Source organism: Lycium barbarum, chromosome 11 (genome assembly GCF_019175385.1).
Source record: "Lycium barbarum isolate Lr01 chromosome 11, ASM1917538v2, whole genome shotgun sequence".
NCBI lineage: Eukaryota > Viridiplantae > Streptophyta > Magnoliopsida > Solanales > Solanaceae > Lycium > Lycium barbarum.
This window is the reverse complement of record NC_083347.1, coordinates 79,350,319-79,369,135: the sequence shown is the minus strand read 5'-3', so window position 1 is coordinate 79,369,135 and position 18,817 is coordinate 79,350,319. Positions and strand designations below refer to the sequence as shown.

At 35.5% G+C, this 18,817-nt stretch overlaps 3 protein-coding genes across 6 annotated transcripts in view; 2 read left to right on the top strand and 1 right to left on the bottom strand.

The window, feature by feature from the left end:
- The first annotated feature begins 3,658 nt into the window (after window positions 1–3,658).
- Window positions 3,659–11,104, top strand: LOC132617683 (uncharacterized). Its single transcript, XM_060332742.1, has 6 exons — window positions 3,659–3,982; window positions 5,755–5,904; window positions 8,091–8,349; window positions 8,957–9,175; window positions 9,298–9,440; window positions 10,669–11,104. The coding sequence occupies exons 1-6, from the start codon at window positions 3,698–3,700 to the stop codon at window positions 10,966–10,968; spliced, it is 1,356 nt and encodes a 451-aa protein (XP_060188725.1). The 5' UTR covers window positions 3,659–3,697; the 3' UTR covers window positions 10,969–11,104.
- LOC132617684 (uncharacterized) lies at window positions 11,059–14,842 on the bottom strand. Of its 3 annotated transcripts, XM_060332744.1 has the most exons (7): window positions 14,679–14,842; window positions 14,068–14,181; window positions 13,402–13,475; window positions 13,192–13,271; window positions 12,373–12,524; window positions 12,212–12,289; window positions 11,059–11,417 (listed from the first exon to the last, which is right to left on the bottom strand). In XM_060332744.1, the coding sequence occupies exons 1-6, from the start codon at window positions 14,812–14,814 to the stop codon at window positions 12,249–12,251; spliced, it is 597 nt and encodes a 198-aa protein (XP_060188727.1). In that variant the 5' UTR covers window positions 14,815–14,842; the 3' UTR covers window positions 11,059–11,417; window positions 12,212–12,248. The 3 variants fall into 3 exon arrangements, with proteins under 3 accessions (XP_060188727.1, XP_060188728.1, XP_060188726.1); XM_060332745.1 differs by lacking the exon at window positions 12,212–12,289 and having other exon boundaries at window positions 11,059–11,430; XM_060332743.1 differs by lacking the exon at window positions 12,212–12,289.
- A 2,433-nt stretch (window positions 14,843–17,275) lies between these two features.
- Window positions 17,276–18,817, top strand: part of LOC132617682 (probable galacturonosyltransferase 13) — an 8,361-nt gene continuing 6,819 nt past the window's right edge. For both annotated transcript variants that reach the window (XM_060332741.1, XM_060332740.1), the window contains exon 1: window positions 17,276–18,298. In XM_060332741.1, coding sequence (XP_060188724.1) covers window positions 18,085–18,298 — 214 coding nt within the window. In that variant the 5' untranslated portion in view covers window positions 17,276–18,084. The remainder of the gene's footprint in view (window positions 18,299–18,817) is intronic.

The following is an 18,817-nucleotide window of genomic DNA, read 5'->3' as shown; positions in this document are numbered from 1 at the left end:
CCTTATGATAATTCGGCCGTATGCTGTGTTACGGTTCCCGAGGCTTCGCCATAGGGCCGGGTTCCGTTTGGAGTTATGCTGTGATATGGCTCGTGATGCGATACGCTCACCTATGATTATGTTTGTGTTCGGGGATGTACGGAGATTTGAAACCTTCTGGTGTTATGCTGTGTGTGGCGCCAGCGTCGGAGTGGCGACCACGTTCCTGAGCTTTGCATGATTTCGTCTGCATTATGTATATGTATATGATTTGATACGGATTTTGACACACCGGTTTGTACTCCACTTTGTTACCTGATTTGCTTTCAGTTTGGTCTATATATCTGTACTCCGTGCTTTACATACTCAGTACATATTTCGTACTGACCCCCTGTTCTTCGGGGGCTGCGTTTCATGCCCGCAGGTACAGAAGCTCGTCTGGGTGATCCTCCGGCTTAGGCTACTCATTCTGCTATTTTGGGGTACTCCTTCTGATCCGGAGTCCACTTTTGGTATAGACATTCTCTGTTATGCATACACTGTGTACAATTGACTATTTGGGTACGGCGGGGCCCTGTCTCGCCATCTGCCTTTGTTTTGAGTTCGTAGAGGCCTGTAGTCATATATGTGGGGCGAGGGTCCTATGTATGTTTGTTCGATTTTGTTTTCTGGTCTTAAAGCGGTCCGTTTGTTATGATGGACCTAAATGGCCCTTATGCTTATGTTTACACTTTTGACCGGCGATGTCTATTCCGCCGCTTTGTTTGGATATGATATGACAATCTGATTTGTACGACCGCTTAAGACATATTTTGACATAAACTATGTTTGATATGATTTTGTAAAATTCTGAAGTGAGTTTGGATTTGATAATGAATGTGCGATTCGGTCTGGGTACCCAGGTAGGGTGCCAGTCGCGGCCCACGGGGCTGGGTCGTGACATAAGTGCACAGCCACCACGTCCACCCTCTTCTCTTTAGTTGATTTTTAGCTCAAATCGAAGGCAACGCGACGTAGAACACTTTTCTCTTCATGGGCTTCGGGATTCGGGGCTCCGATTTTGGTCAAAAATTGATATTCTGTCACGACCCAACCCCGTAGGCCGCGACTCGTGTCCGAGCAGGACACCTTTCGTACCCAGTAACCCCGAACCAACATATAAATTAGATACATAAATATATAAAGCCAAACGGAGTCACAAGCTATCGTACATAAGCAGATGTAGCGCACAGAAGCCGATAAGGCCATCACAGAATACGTATTTCCCAGAACATATACACAACCCACATATGTGTCTACAGACCTCTACGAACAGTAATAACAGAAACATAAGACGGGACAGGGCCCCGTCGTACCCCTGAATAGCGTACATATATACAATAGCAGAATACTATACCAAAATATAGGCTCCGGATAAAAGAGCGCTCCAAAATAGCAGAACAAAGTCCTAAGCGGGCGGATCAGCAAACCTGTCGTCTGTACCTGCACGGCATGAAAACGCAGCCCCCGAAGAAAGGGGGTCAGTACATATATTCCTGACCCCCTTTCTTCGGGGGCTGCGTTTTCATGCCGTGCAGGTACAGACGACAGGTTTGCTGATCCGCCCGCTTAGGACTTTGTTCTGCTATTTTGGAGCGCTCTTTTATCCGGATCCTATATTTTGGTATAGTATTCTGCTATTGTATATATGTACGCTATTCAGGGGTACGACGGGGCCCTGTCCCGTCTTATGTTTCTGTTATTACTGTTCGTAGAGGTCTGTAGACACATGTGTGGGTTGTGTATATGTTCTGGGAAATACGTATTCTGTGATGGCCTTATCGGCTTTTGTGCGCTACATCTGCTTATGTACGATAGCTTGTGACTCCGTTTGGCTTTATATATTTATGTATCTAATTTATATGTTGGTTCGGGGTTACTGGGTACGTAAGGTGTCCTGCTCGGACACGAGTCGCGGCCTACGGGGTTGGGTCGTGACACTGAGGATGAACTTCCTCTTCAGGATGATGATGATGGCGCCACAGTTCCTGAGGGCCAAGAGTGCCTTTGTTGTCAGATATTTCCCAGTTTTTGTGGGGAGCCTTGTCCTTTGCTATTACTTCGATTAAATAAAATGTTTGTTCTTTCTTTTTTACTTTTCTCTCAGATGTTTTTTCGCCTGGTTGGCAACTCCTAAATCCTGAAACAGTTTTTATTTACATATATCAATTTGTATTGATGATGCTTTGAGCATGGGGAGTCCCTTATATGAAGAGGAGCTTGTGCATGTTGAGATTTTCAGGAGAATTTCGAGTATAACGAGTCCTTGTGTTACGAGAGACTCGTTTATGTTAAGTTCCTTAAGAGAACTCTGAGTGTGACGAGTCCCTGTGTTACAAGAGACTCGTTTACGTCAAGTTCCTTGGGAGAACTCCGCGCATTAGTAAGATACAAATACTCCATAGCATCATTAAAATGATTAACGGTGGAAATAATCCTTGTCGAAATCTCTCCCAAAGTGCCAAGCCCTAGTCAAATTTCTTTTTCTCCTCTCTCTCCCCCTTACTACCCAGTATTATGGTCAGGGACCTTTATCTACTAGTTGGCATTGCACTCCCTGGCAGTCTAGTCAACGCCCTTGAGGGCTCTCATGGGTTGCTCAGGTTACTCTTCTCGCAGCACGAGGGCATCATGGGGTTCCTATAGTTGTCGTTGTGTCCATCTTTAGCTCAACTCCATTTTTAGGTTGTGTTTTCATAACTCAATTTCAAATTATTTTGCAACAGCTCCATTGTCATACATATGTGTAGTCATCATCGAATCGTAATTAGACTTCATTTAGGCTTCAAAAAGCATCAAGTGTTTTTGGGGTTTTACCTTTGTGACATTGTGCATAATTCTACTAAAAGACTTGTTATGCGGTGAATACTAATGTAGAATTGTTATGCGGTGAATAATAATGCAGGGATTGTTATGCTATGAAAATAATATAATGTTTGTTATGTAAAGGTTGTCTAATATATGGTCAGTTTGTCTTTAGATACTTTTATCCACTTATTGCTATTATACGTATTCTTATTCCACATTTTATCTCTAAATTAATACATATGTCCCATCTAAGTCATATCGGCATTAGTAGTACAATTATACAATGTTTGGTTTTGGTATTAAGCTATGCATGATTTATGCGCATTTTCAATTTTAATACCAAAACCAACCACCATTAGTTACTCGAAGATTATATTAGCTATTTTTTTGTTGGAAACCTAACAGTGTATGAGGTACACAATTTTGTACAAGATTAACTTTTATTATACATCAAACCAAACGACCCCAAGTATCCCATTAACTAATACTCTTCCGTCTCAATTTTAAGTGTCCTATTTTTCTTTTTGATTTGTTCCAAAAATAATGTTTTTTTTAATATATATTTAGTAAGTATTTTAATTTCAAAATTTTGGCACGTCAAATATAATTGGTCCGTTTACTAATATAGTTGTACTGTTATCTGGTTGAAATTCCCGGGTTGGGAGGTGATTTCTGGAAAGTTCCTTAAATTTCCCCGGCTATTTATCAACTTATTATCATCCACAAAAAAAAAAATTAAAAATGCCAAGTAGGACAATCTAACATAGATCATCCACGTGTCACAAATGCCACCCACAATCAACTCCATATACATAGAGAACCTCTATTAACTCAACTGGTACACATTAGTTTGAAAAAAAAGAAAAAAGAAATGGTAGCATCTGTGGCAACAAAATCTACAGTTTTACATTGCACATCATATTCTAGGGAATTTGGATCCAATTTCAGTAGTGGGTTGCCAATAAAGGGTCTGAATTACCAGTTAAAAACAAGAAGAAATAAAGCTGGAAATGGTGTTTGTTTGGTAGTATCTGCTACTAGAAATTCTGAACAGAGCAATGAGTCTAGTGTTAGTGGGGGCAGATTTTACCTGAATTTTACTGGATTTCCTTTCCCACTTGGTCCTTTCCTCAATAGACAAACCATTAGAACTGAGGTAATTAACATCTTTAATACTCCCTCTCTTCTAGTTTATAGTTTATGTGGTACTTTTTGCTTATCGAGATTCAAACTGTATAACTTTGACTAACATTTTAAAATGTATTTTTTCCATGAAAAGAAATGCAACTTATGATGTTTTCCGTATAGTGTTTTAATATATAGATGTTGATAGTTCAGGTAGCACAAGGGAACATATGGTGATAGTTGGAGTGTGAAACTCACAAGAAGTGATAGTTCAGTGTGTTTTTTTGACCATTAACTCTTAAAATATTGAGTTGGTGTACTCCAATTTATCTTCAAAGATTAGTCAAATTCACTCTCGGGAGTGAGATTCCCGAAAAGTACCTCATAATTTAGGACGCAAGGAGTATCTGAATTTACTTCTCTGTGGATTCTTTTGAACTGCATGATTTGGTATGATTCAAGTTATCTTTAAGAGTGAATGATCAACATATATAGCTATTGAATTATAGTTTAATGGCAAGTGCATCTAAAAGTGAATATTATATTATGTGACCACCTTATCTTAAGTTTAAGGGTTAGGGAATGGGGCATATTTATCTATTTATGTATGTTAGGTCTGCAACACATCCCCTCATGTGTGAGCCTGACTCCTGTTTCTTGTACAAAAATGTAGACGTGAATTCAGGATCATGTTGAATTATATGACCGCCCTATTTAAAAGTTTAAGTTGCTATGTTTATGTCATGTTAAATCTGCAACAATGAAGACGGTATATTAAGTCTTGCATTTGTTTAAACGTTAGGACGAGTAAGAAACTTCAGAGCAAATCTAGTATTCAGAGGTAAGCATGAAAGGTAGTTCATTTTTCAAAAGTGGATTAATTTTCTATGGCTTAAACGAAAACCGTTTAAACTTCCAATTTCATTGGGGTGGGGGAAATCAAACGTATTTAGTAGTATTTTGTGGCGCTACACCCTCAGTTCAATCATTATAGGATGTATACTACTTGGAGTAACTATTGCACTTTTGGAACCAAGATCAAGTACTTCGTGAAGAATTACGTTGTACTGGGTGCGGCATTATCTGAAAAACATATAAAGAAAGTGATTACTAAGATGAAGAGGAAAAGGTTTTCATTAAATTTTTACAGGCAGAAGAATGCTGTCAAGCACAGATTAATGTGCTTTTATGATTTTTTTTGGTGAACGTGAACTACTCCTGTCTCCTAGCTCCATGGCTCTATAAGGACTTATAGTTATGTCCACCAGAAAAATTCAAAATCATTTGGAGACAAGGTACTTCCGAATCATGTTTAACTAACACTGATATCTCACTACAAAAAGTTTTGCCAATAAAATTCCTGGCAAATCTGTTGTCATTATGTCATGTACTACATCAGACTCTAGAAACCGACTAACTAGAGCCATCTTAACATGAAACATTTCCTGGCTTTTTAAATTGATAGCTTGTAATGTAGGTGATTGTCAGATATAGCTCAACATTTTAATCTTTACGAAGGATTTTAATTTAAGAATAAAGCTGTATATAACTAGAAGGCTATATAACTAGAAGGCATATCTTCTCATCTACCTTCTATTTTCCGTTGAGGGTACATTCCATTCCTATTCCTAGGCGGAATACTTTTCTTTTATTATCTTCTTTGTTTGTTTATTGGTTCAATTGATTTGTTCCAGGCCCTACTTTCAAAGGTTGGGTTCTTTGTGGGGGAGCGATCCCTTGCCTTATGTCGTAGTAGAGCTTTTGGATTTTGCTACTAACACTGTTATATCATTAGTATATCAGGTTGTGAAAGACACCATATGGTTATTTGAGCAAGAGCAAGCACTGGGATTCAGCAGTGTTTCAACAAACATCAGAATGACTGTCATCAAACTTAAATCTGGTGAATTGTGGGTTCATGCTCCGATTGCTCCGACCAAGGAGTGTATTCAGGTAACTCAGAAGTCATCATTGACAAATATTGATTAAATAATATTGGATCCATTCCGATTTCCCGCGTATTTTCTCAGTATATATATGAGCTTAACTGAAGCAACAGGGACAGTAAGAATTCATATAGCCGACACTCAGTTTGCTTGGGATTGAGGCATAGTTTTATTGGAGATAATATAAAATACAATTCAAAAGTTACAATAAAGTAACAACAGGTAATTTAAAATCAGAACCTTATAAATGTGATCTGGTAAGTTCTTCCACACTTGTAAATCAGTATGTGCCTAATAAACACTCGAACATATGTAAATAACATGCATATAGTAAAGTATTTACCTCATAAAAATAGCTGCATGATCTGGAAAGTTCTTATATAATTGTTGTTTTTACATCTGGGTCCATCTTAAGTTTCATATACATATTTCTTTTCTGCAACCGAAAAATAAAGAGAAGTTTGTTAATTATGTTGAAGAAAGGCTTGGCTAATTTAGCTATATATATATAAAAACTATGGCTAAAGCATTTGCAGAATTAAATTAAAGAGAATTTGAAGAGGTGTCATCAACTTCACAGCCTCAAACAATTAATCCTATAGGTTTCCTAGGTTTAAAGGCATCATTATAGTACATGAATGAAGAAATAACCATTCATATACAATCAGATGAATTTAGTCTACATTAAACTACTTTTTTCAACTTTTTAGCTTCTCCACGTTTTGGAATTGATGATGTGAAGAATTAATGTAGTTTTTGAAGGAATAAGTTCTTAAAATAATGGGTTTTTGAAGGGGATGAATATCAAAATGGAACGGTGGAAGCATTGAAAGTAGACAAATAAGGTTTAAAGTTAGTGCCACCTTTTAATATTCTTGAATTCCTGCAATTGGTGGTGGAAGCTGAATAGGAGCAACAATTAAAGTTTAGAGCCTCTTATCATCCGGTTTAATATAGTAAAACTATTGATTTAATAATTTTTGTAAAAGATTTTTTTTGGGAGAAGGAAATTTTTGTAATCTGACTTTTAACTTGAGAGCTTCCCACTTTTAATATAATATGTGTATATATACACACACACTAAGAGAGGGGAATATAAAAATTAACAAATATATTTTTGGAAAAAGTGCTTGCTGACTTGAAAACTGTAAAAGATAATAATGACTTGAAAACTGTAGTGTATATCAATTTTTTTAAAATAATCCTACTCGGTACTTCCTCACTCCTGAATATTTTCTTATCATGTAGTGATATATCTAAGTTTCTATTTTATCTCCCTCTTTTTTTTTTCTTTTTTTTTTAATCTAGACTTTGTCCAGTCAGGAGTCTTGTTACACTATTCATCTCTTTCTCTTAATCTTTACTTTCTTCTTTAACCACACCCCGGACATGACCAAACATTTCGTCCTTTATTATCTGGACATTTTTAACAGCTTCTCAAAACCTAGGAATTTACAGGTTAATCCATCGAATTTATTAAGAAATTAAGAGAATAACCATATACTAAGTGTAACAGATTTATAATTACAAGGAATTACCTAAACATAAACATAGGTTTTTACAACAAAACAAATTAATAATATACATAACTGGGAGAGTAATATAGAAACATATTTATAAAAACTTACATGACTTAAAGATGGAGAGAGGTTTCCCTTTCGAGGAATTCCAAAAACCAATTCTCACACTTGGAGGATTATTGAAAAACTAGTACTATTTTACAATAAAGGTTTATATTACAAGGGTTTGAATTGGGAAGAAGAGTTGAGGCATTTGGTGAAAGGGAAGGGGAATATGGATTTTGGTGTTTGGTGCTTGTATGTGTTGTAATTCCTTGTTATTATGGATCTATTACACTTAGTATATGGTTATTCTCTTAATTTCTTATAAATTCGATGGATTATATATATAGATATATATATATATCACACACATATTGTGTACATTAATATGCATATAATCAGTGTATATGCTTTGTATATTTTGACTAGCACCTGTAATTAATTTTGGGCGACGGGCCACAAATGAAAAAAAGCCCATAGTTATTGTTGTATTTCAAGGATTGAAATGATTAGGAATGATGAGGGTCCTTGTTTTACTGGTGTTTTTGTCCTGCGGTTAATAACATTTGACTGTATTCATGTGCTTATTCTGAAAATATTGATGCTTACAAGTGTGTTTTGACTTTTGCAGCTCGTGAAAGAGTTGGGATATCCTGTGAAATATATTGTCCTACCTACATTTGCATATGAGCACAAAATATTTGTTGGCCCATTTTCCAGAAAGTTTCCAAAGGCTCAAGTATGGGTGGCACCAAGGCAATGGAGTTGGCCTTTAAACTTGCCTCTTGAATTTTTTGGGATTTTCCGTGCAAAAACACTGATAGATAGGGATATGTCAACACCATGGGCTGATGATATTGAGCAGAAGGTTTTGAGTTCTCCAGAAGTTGGTAATAATAGATTCTGCTCTAATGTTAGTCTGAGCTAGGGTTAATTTCACGTATGATCACTGAATTTTTTCACTATAACTAACTAGACTTTACCCACTAACATTAAGGTTGCGAAACTATATTTTGTCATACTAAAGTAATTGAGTTTTACAGCTTTACCCACTATAACAGTATAGTTAAACTTTTAACCATTTTAACGATCTAACTTACCCATCAAGGCTAAGACGGATACAGAATTTGAAGTTTATGGGTCCTTGCTACAATTTCAAGTTAATACTACAATAATAATTGGATCACAGTCAAATATTTATAGATATATAGTAGGTTTCTTAATATATATATACAGTATCTGAGCAAAAATTACCGAGTTCACGTCAACCCATAACCAACATTGTAGATCCGCCACTGTATCAAGGTGACTTTAATGTGATAGTGAGTAAAGTTTTGTGATTTTACTGTTATAGTGGGTAAAGTTCCGTTACTTAATGTAACAAATTAATTTTGTGACTACTGTTATAGTGGATCAAGTTCAATGACGTAACCCTTTGAATGGTGCAGTTGTACCTTGTATTTCAAATACGATAACTTTTCCCTATTGGTTCTCTAGGAATTGGACCATATGTTGAGGTGGCATTCTATCATAAACGATCAAGGACACTGCTGGTGACAGATGCTGTGATATTTGTCCCAAGGACACCACCTGAATGCATTAGTAAGGAATCCTTATTAGCATCTGCAAACAATGGTTTGGCTGTTAGATTACTTAGTAAAGGAAAAGAAGTTCCCGAAGGACCGGTCGTTGACAACAAAGTCAATCGACAGAAAGGTTAGTCCTCTACTGATAACCAAGAAGCTGCTGAACTGTTTTGGTTCTCAAAACAAAGAATGAAACAAGACATTGCTCAGTAATTTATTTTTTATGTGTATCGATCTGTGTTTCTTTTTCAGGATGGGAGAGGATGGTTCTTCAGATTCTGTTTCTAGGTCCATCAAACCTTCTGGAGCCAAACGCTAGCTTTGCTCAGATGTCACAAAAGCTAATTGTTTCACCCATTGTAAAAACTTTGGTTTTCAGCAAAGTTCCTGAAAAAGTAAGTCACTTATTACTTTCTTCCATTTACGTAACTACTCCATTTGTTCTGTTTTGTACGTCGGTGTTTGGCTAGTCAAAGAGTTTAAGAAAGAAGGAAATATTTTTACCACCTACAACCAAAATACCATTAGAACTTGTGTTCTTTATACATGTCATGGCATTTCATTGGTTATGAAAGCATGTTATTAAGAGTAAAATGGTTGGTTGGTCACTACCCAGTGTAATCCCACAATAGTGGGGTCTGGGGAGGGTAAGATGTACGCAGCCTTACCCCTACATGGGTAGGGAGGTTGTTTCCGATTGACCCTCGGCAACCCTCCTCCTTTATCCGGGCTTGGGACCGGCAATGTGAGCAAGCTCACACAGGCGGAGTTTTTAAGAGTAAAATGAAAATTTTAAATTAATTAACGGATTTTCCAATATGGAAAGGTTTTGCTCTTTCTAGACAGATTAAAATTGGAAGAGTGTCATGTGATAGAATAGAGGGAGTATTACAGTATATCTTGGTTTATCAAGCAATCAACGTGGTAATATCTAGCAGAACCAAACACTCTTGGTCAAGAAATCACTCACTTTTCTGCAATTGCAAAACTATCCTTCAGTGTTCTAGGTATAATCAGAATAGTAAATTACCAGATTGAGTTTCAATAGTGATGAGACATGGATGGAAACATTACAGTATATCTTGGTTTATCAAGCAATCAACGTGCTAATATCTAGCAGAACCAAACGCTCTTGGTCAAGAAATCACTCACTTTTCTGCAATTGCAAAACTATCCTTCAGTTTTCTAGGTGTAATCAGAATAGTAAATTACCAGATTGAGTTTCACTAGTGATGAGACGTGGATGGAAACACTCAAGTGAAAAAGTGAGAGTCGGATGTTTATTTTAACCCTGTATAATTTCCTTCTGAGTCCAAGGCCCAAAGAATTAAAGAAAAGGGCAGCCTTATACACAAACTCCTGCTTTGAGATTAAGAGACGCTAAACCATGTTGTCCCTATTATACGCATACTTACAAAGCATATTAACAAAAAATCTAGGATCAAAATCTTTAACTATGTTTAACAATGGCTGTGTGCTCAGTGCAACTGTTTTACCCCATATCTTTAGATTGATATGCAATAGTTTACGGGAAGATCCTTTTCCTGTTTGAAAAGGTGTTTGAATTTGATTGTCTTTTTCCTTTATTCTGAAAAATCTTTTCTATTCCTTCCAAAACTTCAGGTTAGAGATTGGATTGACAGTATAGTTCGAGATTGGAAATTCAAGAGAATCATCCCTGCTCATTTTTCTGCTCCAATAAACGCAAGCAGTTCGGACTTGTTAGCAGCCTTTGCGTTTCTTGACGATCTCTTGGGTGAGCGCTATGTGACTCGGCCTTCTCTCTCGCTCCTCTTCACTTCACTCTTAGGAAAGGCTGCTAGCTATTTTCCTCCAGATGATATGAGGACCCTATCATCCCTGGATCAGTTCTTAGTGTCTGTTGGAGCAGTGAAAAAAACAGTCTCGGGCCGCAAAAGATGACAGAAAATGTCATTTTACACATGTATACTTATTACTCGTATTGGAGATTAAAAGCTTTAGCAAGATGAAAGCAAGCTTTTTACACAGAGAGAAATTGTAATCATAGCTCAATAGTAATCATGAGAGTTTGGCTTGATTCTGTGCACAATGTCATATATTGGGTTCTTGCTGTCAACTGATAATACATCATCTAAAGTGAAAATTAGCAAAACCCATAACAGCTTTTGAGGTAATATAATTACAAGAGGGGCTTAACGCCGAGATAATGAGCCTAAAACTGCATGACTAACTAGATAATACATTCTAGTTTAACTTCTGAAACAGTTTTTTAAGTCAAACTGCCCGGTAGAGCAGATGAGCTGCAGCTCAAATATTCTGCTGGTTATCATCTCCATCTCCATTTGCATCTTCAAAGTCCAAGCCTACAATCCTCATCTTGCCAATGTTAACTGCAAGTTCTAACTGTAAGGAGGCTAGAAAGAAATTACTTCCATGTTCAGTAAAATAAGTTTAAAATCCAATTATGCAAATAAAACAGCATCAGGACATGGTCAATTTTGTCTGAGTCAATTTTCTCAGTGACCCTCGATTGAGGAAAAATGGCTTAAGTAGGGTTCTGGATATAATCTGGTCAAATTAACATCCTGAGTATAAAGAAAGTTGTTTGGATGAAATTTCCTGATTCTTAATCAAAACCAACACTGCAAAACCTTCATCTCTACTTAAACGGGACTTTATGCTGAAGGTCTCGATTTAGCGCCAGTATTTAGGAGGTAAAAAGCAAAATAAAAGAGGCAGCCATAAGTAAATGTGTCACAAGATGCCAAAGGATCATATCAAGGAAAGAATAATTATGACGTTAAGACTTAAGAGTTGTTTATCTGTGGAATGACAGTTGAATACGTCTTCATTCTTACATGCTGCAGATCATAAGAAGACCAAAACTTTCAGATCATACAACAACAACAACATACTCATCATAATCCCACAAGTAGAGTCTGGTAGGATAGGATGTATGCAAACCTAAACCATACCTTTGTGGAGTAGAGAGGTTTGTACCAAACTTTCAGATCATAATACTGCAAATTAGTGTAAATAAAAATTTCCAGGTTGGATGTTTAATTGACATAAACATTCGAAAAGCCACTTTCCCTTCTTTGTGTCTCGCTTATTTGGAAAAAAGGAAGTGCAGGAAAGATGGTACGATTTGACTGCCTCAAGGAACAACAACACAGAAACATACCGAAGTTATGAAACCCGGTGGTCTAAAATTGTTTGATTTAAAATTGATGGGTCATACTGCCAAGATGATTAGAGAAACCTAACACCATAATTAGAGTCATATTACGATCAGAAAGAGAAATCTACGAAAAGGGTAAAATGATGGCAATAGGGTAACTTTACCAACAGCATCCGCCCCGGCTAACTTGGGCATGAATTTGTTGATATGGTCCTCAGCTGCTTTACCCGCTTTCAGTGTCTCACACTCGAAAGAAACAAGAATCTTGTTCTTCTGATCCTTCTTGTCAAGCATATTGACAACATCATCCTCCCACCTTGAGGCAAAGAATACAAACTAATTAGGTAAGTGTAATGAACAGAAGCCTTAAACTCGTATAACCAGCCTTTAGCCATGTGTTTGACGATCATTTTCAGGTACATAAATATGCTTCTTCAGATTAAAACAAGAACGGACGTTAATCTGTTTTGCTACAGAGATACCCGAGAAGAACTTTAGAAGGTTCGACACAATAGATGTCAGGATAAACTCATAAATCATTCATAGGAAGAAGGTATGCATCAGTTTTTGCCGCAGCGAAACTGTTCAGATTAAGGGTCTGTTTTGTATGGAAGAAAACATTCTTTTTTCAATTTTTTCATTTTTGGTTGGTCAAATTTTTTGGAAAACATTACCTCTAGGAAAACAAATTCCTTAAAAAGGAGGAAAATGACTTCCCTTGTCTCTTCCCCACCCTCCAACACATCTCACCCCTACCCCCACCCTCATAGCTCCCCATCCCCCCACCACCCCACTCTTACCCCCACCTCCACCTCACAGTGTTTGCGTAGATTATATACACATGTTTTCAGGATAATATTCTCCACTTCTTTTTTTTTTTTTTTTTTTGATCAGGTAATATTCTCCGCTTACATACCAAGCACACCCTATAGCAAGAAGTTTCATTTCTAAACAGTCTTCAAAGTAATTTTAAGGCGACTCACCCATGAGCATGGTCAACATTCTGAATCCTAGCAGCATCATGTCCTCTGCACTCCACTATAACATCCCTTTCTCTTTTTCTCTGGGATACATGCCACAATTAGTTAGAGGAAATAACAAAGATCAAACTCTATAACCTAACAAGTTACTACAAAGAAACAAAGGTGATACGATTGGAACAGAACCATAGTTATTAAATTAATGGCTCTTACATTGTAGTCAATAATTGTGAGCTTCAACAAGCGGTAGTCCTCACCCCTACTGCATTCCCTTTCACAAACCATCTCTTCCAACAAGAACAAATAGAGTAGTCGAGAAGTTAATTTGAATACCCAAAAAAAAAAAAATTACTCCCTCCATCCGAATTTTTTTGCCACTTTCGCATCCCGAGAGTTAAATTAACTAATTTTTGAAGCTAAATCAGATTAGATAAACTCAATGTTGTAAAATTAAAATTCAGATATTCAAAAATTATACGATGACAAATACTTTTTAATGTTGGTCAAAGTTTGAGATAATGGTCAAACACACACCTAAACTATCACTTTTTCGCAAGTTTCACGCTTCAACTATCAGTTTTCCCTTTTTCCTATATGAACTATCATTGTCTATGTATGAAAACATACCTCAAAACTGACTAGGTCAATTATCTGTTGTTCCCTTTTTCCTACCTGAACTATCATCATCATCATCTGCTCAACTAGTAGGTGTGTTTGAATAGATGGTGATAGTTCAGGTAGGAAAACAAATCATAGTTTAGGTGTATTTTTGACCATCTAACTCTCAAAGTTTACATAGTTTGTTTCTCGAAAAGCCAAAAAAGTACAACCTATGATTCCAAATAAGGAAGTGATGCATAATAATAGAGTAATATTTACCAGTGCCATGGATGCCATAGCAGATAGAATGAGGAAGATGAATGAAGTGACCCGAAATAGACCCGTTTTCAATGAGTGCTATTGAAGCAACTCCTTCCATTTCTTTTTCTTCCCCTGAACTATCAAAAACTTGTTTACATATACAAAATATCACTCCCTTTGTTTCAATTTGTTTGTTTGAGTTTGATTTGGCACGGAGCATTAACACTCTTGTAGTCTTAAACTAAGTAGGCGTTTAGCCAGGAAAATTAAATGTTTTTTCACATTATTTGGAATTTTGAAGTTAGAGTTGAAGATGAAGTTGGTTGATTATAGTTTTGAAAAGAATATTTGGTTGTTTGAATATATTGAAAGTGAAAAAAGTGAAAATATGTTTACATTGTATTATAACTGAAAGTTAATTTTTAAATAAAGTGAAATAATTTTTCGGAAAAAAAGTGAAACATTCTCATGGCCAAACGGTTAGAATGTATCAAAATATGAAAGGAAAGAGACATTCTTTTTTAAACGAACTAAAGAGAAAATTAAAGTAAACAAATTGAAATAAGGGAGTGTTAACACTATAAGAGAAAATCATCATTTGCATATACAAAGATGGTTAAACAACTTACCCATTACTGCTATGGTGAATGCGATTGTGAGAGATTGCCGGAACTTGCGGAGCAACGGAACAAGGATTTTGTTGTTGGGCCTGCTGATAAAGGAATGGGCCGGATCTAAAAGCAAGATCCAATTGTTGAAGCCCATTATACCCTTGTGGGAAAAGGGAATTTTCATAAATAGCATTATTTATACCCCTAATAACAGATTATGGCAGATATTATTGAATTTTCAAGACACAATATACGGTCAAAACTCTCTATAAAAATATTATTGGGTCCGAAATTTTTTTGTTGTTATAGCGAATACCTATAACAGAATTTGACATTTAAATAATAGTTGGTTATTATCAGCAAAAAAGATGCATACAATTTAATTTTTTATTTCTTAATGTTATAAAAAAAACATAATTATTTAAATTTTAAATCATAAAAATATGCATGCTTCACTAACTAAACACTAAAGAGAGTTAATAAATGTTCAATAAAGTCATAATTGAATGTATATGAGTCTTAAGCTCTAAGGCACATATTTTAAATCTACTTGAATATTAAATTCTTTCAAGATTGACGCAAGAAATTTATAATTGTAACTATTTTTATAAAGATGATTAATTATTATATTACCAAAAAAAGAAGATAGTTGTTATATGGAGGTAATTTTACAAAGAGCGTACTGTTATAAAGTTGGTTGTTGCTGTTATAAGTAAAATGTTGTTATAGAGAAGTAAAATATACTCTCTTTGTCCCCAAAAGATTGTCCTACTTTCCTTATTAGTTTATCCCAAAAAAATTGACACCTTTATATATTTAGAAACAATTTAACTTTATGAGATGATTCACAGCTATACATATATCTAAGATTTGTTTTGGACCATACATTTCAAAAGTCTTCCTTTATTTCTTAAACTCCGTGCCAAGTCAAACTAGGACAATCTTTTTGGGACGGAGGGAGTAACATAAAAAATCGGTTTTGAAAAAACTTAGTTGTTATAGAGAGGTATTGTTATATGCGAATGCTATTATATAAATGTTATAAAAAATCTGTTTTGAAAAAACTTAGTTGTTATAGAGAGGTGTTGTTATATGCGAATGCTATTATATAGATGTTTGAATGTACATATACTAAGGGGTCGTTTGGTTCGCCTTACTGAGAAGCTAAAATCCTTCATATGACTTATTAGACCTAATAAAATTATGTTCATAAACTTAGATTCACCAGGAAAAATTGATGACTCATCAAAATGTGAATGATGTAATTGTCAGGTGGAAGACCTTTCGCATATTATTAGGGTGTATCTAAAGTCTAAGCAAATGTGGAATATGTTTATCTCCCCAAATGAGATTACTGCTATGAATGCCAAGCCAATGCTCGAATGACTTGATGATATTATACATAACTCATGGCAATCCTCCTGTAGTACTGCACTGATGTTTTTAATTATGTGATACGTGCGGAAAGAGCAAAATAAAAATGTGATTGAAAGGAATTGTTTATCAATTGAACTTATATGCAAAAATAATTAGTGGTTATGTTAGGGAAATTGATGCTGTTTTTTCGCGTCAAACTTTTCTATCTAAAAAGATCAAACTAATTGCTTGGTCTCTTCCTTGTGCAGAAAAGATTAAATTAAATATTGATGGCAGTATCAAAACTCAAACGGGAGATGCCGCTTTTGGAGAAACTTTTCAGGATAATCAAGTTAAGTGATTGTTGGGATACTCTATAAGTTGAAGTTTGCTTTAAGTCTCACTATAGATCTATGAAATATTAAAAAAGGGCTCAAATTAGCAAAAGACAAGTTATGAAAGAACAGTATGGAAATAGGCTGCCTACTTAATGTTAAGCTTATCGCTGACGAGACATACAACTTCATCCTCTTGCAGCTATTATTGAAGATCGCAAATATCTGTTGGAAGATAACCACACATCTATTACACATATCTAGAGGGAGAGCAAATTAATTTGCAGGTTTTCTGACAAATGAAGGTCACAACATATACTGAAGATTTATTAATTTGGGAAGATTCTAGATCCCATATTGTGAGATTGCACTGGATATGTTGTTTATTAATTTGGGAAGACGCACTCAAGGCTATAGAGTTTCTTCTCTTGGAAGATTTGAGTCATGTAGCTTATGAAAGAATTTAGGATGCTTGTTTAATCTTTTCATTGTCCCTACCAAAATTATAGTCGTGAAATTATAACCCTTAGACTAATTTATTCCACCTATCAGGTGGGATAAAATAACACAAAGTTTGATGAGATAAGGTGAGATATCCGGGATTAAGTTTAAGATTAAATTCATATTTTATTTGATGAAAATATAAATTTATCTTGAGATTTAAAACTTTTAAACATAAAATTTAAAAATATTTCAGATTAAATTTGGAACTTTTCTTACAAAAAACATTTCTTTCTTAAAATGAGTAATAGATCGAAGGCTTTTCACCTTCTTTAGTGAATTTACACAATGCAAATCTACATTAATCAGCCCCATAGAATTTAATTATCAGAAATTTCAAGAATTTTATTTTTCTCCCTTTCTTCAGCTTCTCTCTCTCTTATTTTTTTATTTTTTATTTTTTATATAACATGGAGAGGAAATAGTACTACCATTGACCAAATCAAAATTAGACAGAACACACAAAACACACACAAATAGGAAATACCTTCTTCCCCCTCCTCTTTTTCTTTTCTTTCTTTCTGTTCAATCCTTCAATAATAATGTCACAAACTGGGAGGGAGTAGCAAAAAGTATTCATCTTCTATTAAAAACATAATAATCCTGAGGTTTAACAAATTTCATTCATTCATTAATTCATTTCACACATACATACATAGATATATATATGGATTCATTTCACACACACACACATATATGTGTGTTTTCATTTTGAAAGCCCTAAACTTTTTCCATTTATAAAGGGTTCAGCTAAATTTCAAGGTTGTGGGGGTAAAGAAAAGAATAAAGGGTATCTGAAAACGTGCTAATCTTTGGATCTGATTGTGAAAAGAAAACATCATTGTATTTTGATTGTTTTAAGGAAAAATCAAGAAAGTGGCATTGTTGTTCAGCTAGTTTTTGGGGCAAAAGGAAATCTTAAAGGGTGTCTGAAAATGTGCTAATCTTTGGATCTTGATGGTGAAAAAGACATCATTGTAATTTGGATTGTTTAAGGAAAAATCAAGAGAAGGATAGTAGTGGCATTGTTGTTCAGCTAGTTTTTGCGGGTTGGGGGCAAAAGGAAAGAGTAAAGGGTATCTGAAAATGTACTAATTTGTTGGATCTGATGGTGAAAAAAACATCATTGTATTTGTTTAGTTTAAGGAAAAATCAAGAAAAGGGTGGTAGTGGCATCATTGTTGGTGTGGGTGTGGGTGGAGGGATTGTTTTGGAGGATTGGAATTGGGAAGATGCAGCTGCACTTCTCACCTAGCATGAGAAGTATAACAATATCGAACAGCAATGGAGGGTTTGGTGAATTGATGAAGATCAAAGTCGCAGCTCGCCACTTCTCCTATAGAACACTCTTCCATACTATACTTATCTTAGCTTTTTTGTTGCCCTTTGTCTTCATTCTCACTGCTCTTGTTACCCTTGAAGGTGTCAACAAGTGCTCCTCATTTGGTACTTCAAACATTTCTCTCCTTTTTTTTCCTTTATGGTATAATGTTAGCTAGATCAGTCATTGACATTTCTCTCCTTTTTCCTTTGTGATACACTGTTAGCTAGATCACTCATTGACCTTGCAATTAGCTTCTTGATGCTGATATATGTTTCACTTTGCTGATTCCTTTTGATTGAATATTGATGTTTTCCTTTATCTGGTTATTGTTGTGTAGCATCTATTTCATATTAGGGTAGAAGGTTAGTAAGTAGCTGAGTTTTGTCGCACTATGTGTGGGAGACGGAGGGGGCTAGTCTCCTCCTCTCCTCTTTTCCTTTAAGCAATAGTATTCAGTTATCGCACAGTTTCTTATTCCTCGATGTGTATTACTATTTGTTGCCACATTTGTATTGTATCTTGCTATTTTGCTGTCTCTTTTCTTACAATCCTGCGTCGATACTTTTCCCGAACACAGCTTACAACTTTCATCGTACTGTGCTCTCCAAAGAGCAACTCTTCTCAAAATCTCACTCAAAAGG